The sequence below is a fragment of the Cyprinodon variegatus genome, unplaced genomic scaffold (genome assembly GCF_000732505.1).
Source record: "Cyprinodon variegatus isolate N-32 unplaced genomic scaffold, C_variegatus-1.0 Scaffold636, whole genome shotgun sequence".
NCBI lineage: Eukaryota > Metazoa > Chordata > Actinopteri > Cyprinodontiformes > Cyprinodontidae > Cyprinodon > Cyprinodon variegatus.
In genome coordinates this window covers 308,687-310,140 of record NW_015151089.1, presented here as the reverse complement: position 1 = coordinate 310,140, position 1,454 = coordinate 308,687, and the positions used below count along the sequence as shown (strand labels likewise).

The 1,454-nt window shown below is 40.9% G+C and overlaps 1 protein-coding gene across 2 annotated transcripts in view; it reads left to right on the top strand.

The window, feature by feature from the left end:
* Positions 1-1,454, top strand: part of LOC107096603 (spermatid perinuclear RNA-binding protein-like) — a 92,633-nt gene that overhangs the window by 48,487 nt on the left and 42,692 nt on the right. For both annotated transcript variants that reach the window (XM_015393334.1, XM_015393335.1), the window contains exon 3: positions 468-685. In XM_015393334.1, the coding sequence (XP_015248820.1) occupies positions 468-685 (218 nt within the window). The remainder of the gene's footprint in view (positions 1-467; positions 686-1,454) is intronic.

Here is a 1,454-nt window from a genome sequence, read left to right as displayed (position 1 = left end):
TATATAAAAGTATACTGTATTAAATTTGATTAGATGCTTTGGGTTTATTTAAAATATAACTGAAAAAAGAAGAAAAAGAGTAGGAAGGAAAGAGGAAAAATGTTGGGGGAAAATGGTTTAAAGGCAAAGAAGGTTTAAGTTGGTTGTTCTGCTTCAGAAACTCTTTAGCTTGTGTCGTCTTTGAGATGGTAGACTTTTTTTTTTCCCTGTCAGGAAAATTATACGAGGGAAATGGAAACCCCTGCTTATTCTTGCTTAAGTTCTAAGATTAATTTCAACATTAGAGTTTTTATTATTTTTGTTAGAAAAAAGGTGACAAAAAATAATAAAGATGTTTGTTTGAAAACCTTGAGGCCAGATGTGGTTCGGCTGATTTGCTCTGAGCCTCCAACTTTTTACAGTGTGTGATTCATCCTCCAACAGCTGCGATGGAGATCAAATAAAATGCAACATCTTATTTTCCTCAGAGGTCGTTCCGATCATTTGCAAACGACGACCGCCACGTCATGGCCAAACACTCCAGTGTCTATCCAGCCCCGGAGGAGCTGGAGGCCATCCAGAAGCTGGTGTCCACCGTGGAGGGAGCCCTCAAGAAGGTCTCTGATTGGATGGATGGCCTGAAAAACACCTCAGGAAAAACTCCCAGCTGTAGAAACACAGAGGAGGAAGATGCTGCTGAGACAGAGTGAGTCCTACACAGTCTGATATTTTAACTAAAACTGGAGTATTTATGTACATTGCAAAAAATTGAAATCTTAAGTCATTTTTTCTTAAAATTATGTCTTGAATTGAGAAGGTAAGTGAGACATTTGCCAATGGAACAAGACGATTTACATTTAAAATAAAAAAAAAACAATTGCAGTCTCTTATTTCAAGTGCATATTTTCTAATTATTTTATTTTAAGTGTAAAAATACTCATTCCATCTGCAGATCATCTTCTTTACCTACTAAAATTAAGTGTAAATACTAGGGGTGTAAATAATAATCGTTTTGTATCGATGCATCGACACGTCCGCAAGATAATCGATTCATGTTTTTTTTTTCCTCCGGTCTATTGTTATCCATTCGCTCCTGGGCGTAATTCTCCTCCTTTGCTGCGGTGGCGCTAAACCTATTTTGCCCTCCTACCTCGCTTCCTGGTTATACTGCTTACAGCAGTGTGTTGCAGCAAGCTTCACACAGACATTTTTAAATTATGCTCAATATTGAAGCGTGGTCTGTGCTACACGCTGTGGGTCTAGATACGGCCGAGGCGGTGAGGAAGTGGGGGCGAGTTTAGTCCGACGACGGAGGGACATGAGGGCCAAAAAGAGCGGAGATCCAGGTGGAAAAAGGGTCCCAGCGTTCTCGCGCACCTCGCTCTTCTAGCGGGTCAAACTTCACCAGTTGTTCTCCGCAATTTCGGTAATGAAAACAAAACAAGCCGGCCTCTGCGGCGCTGTCTGCGGTCAGC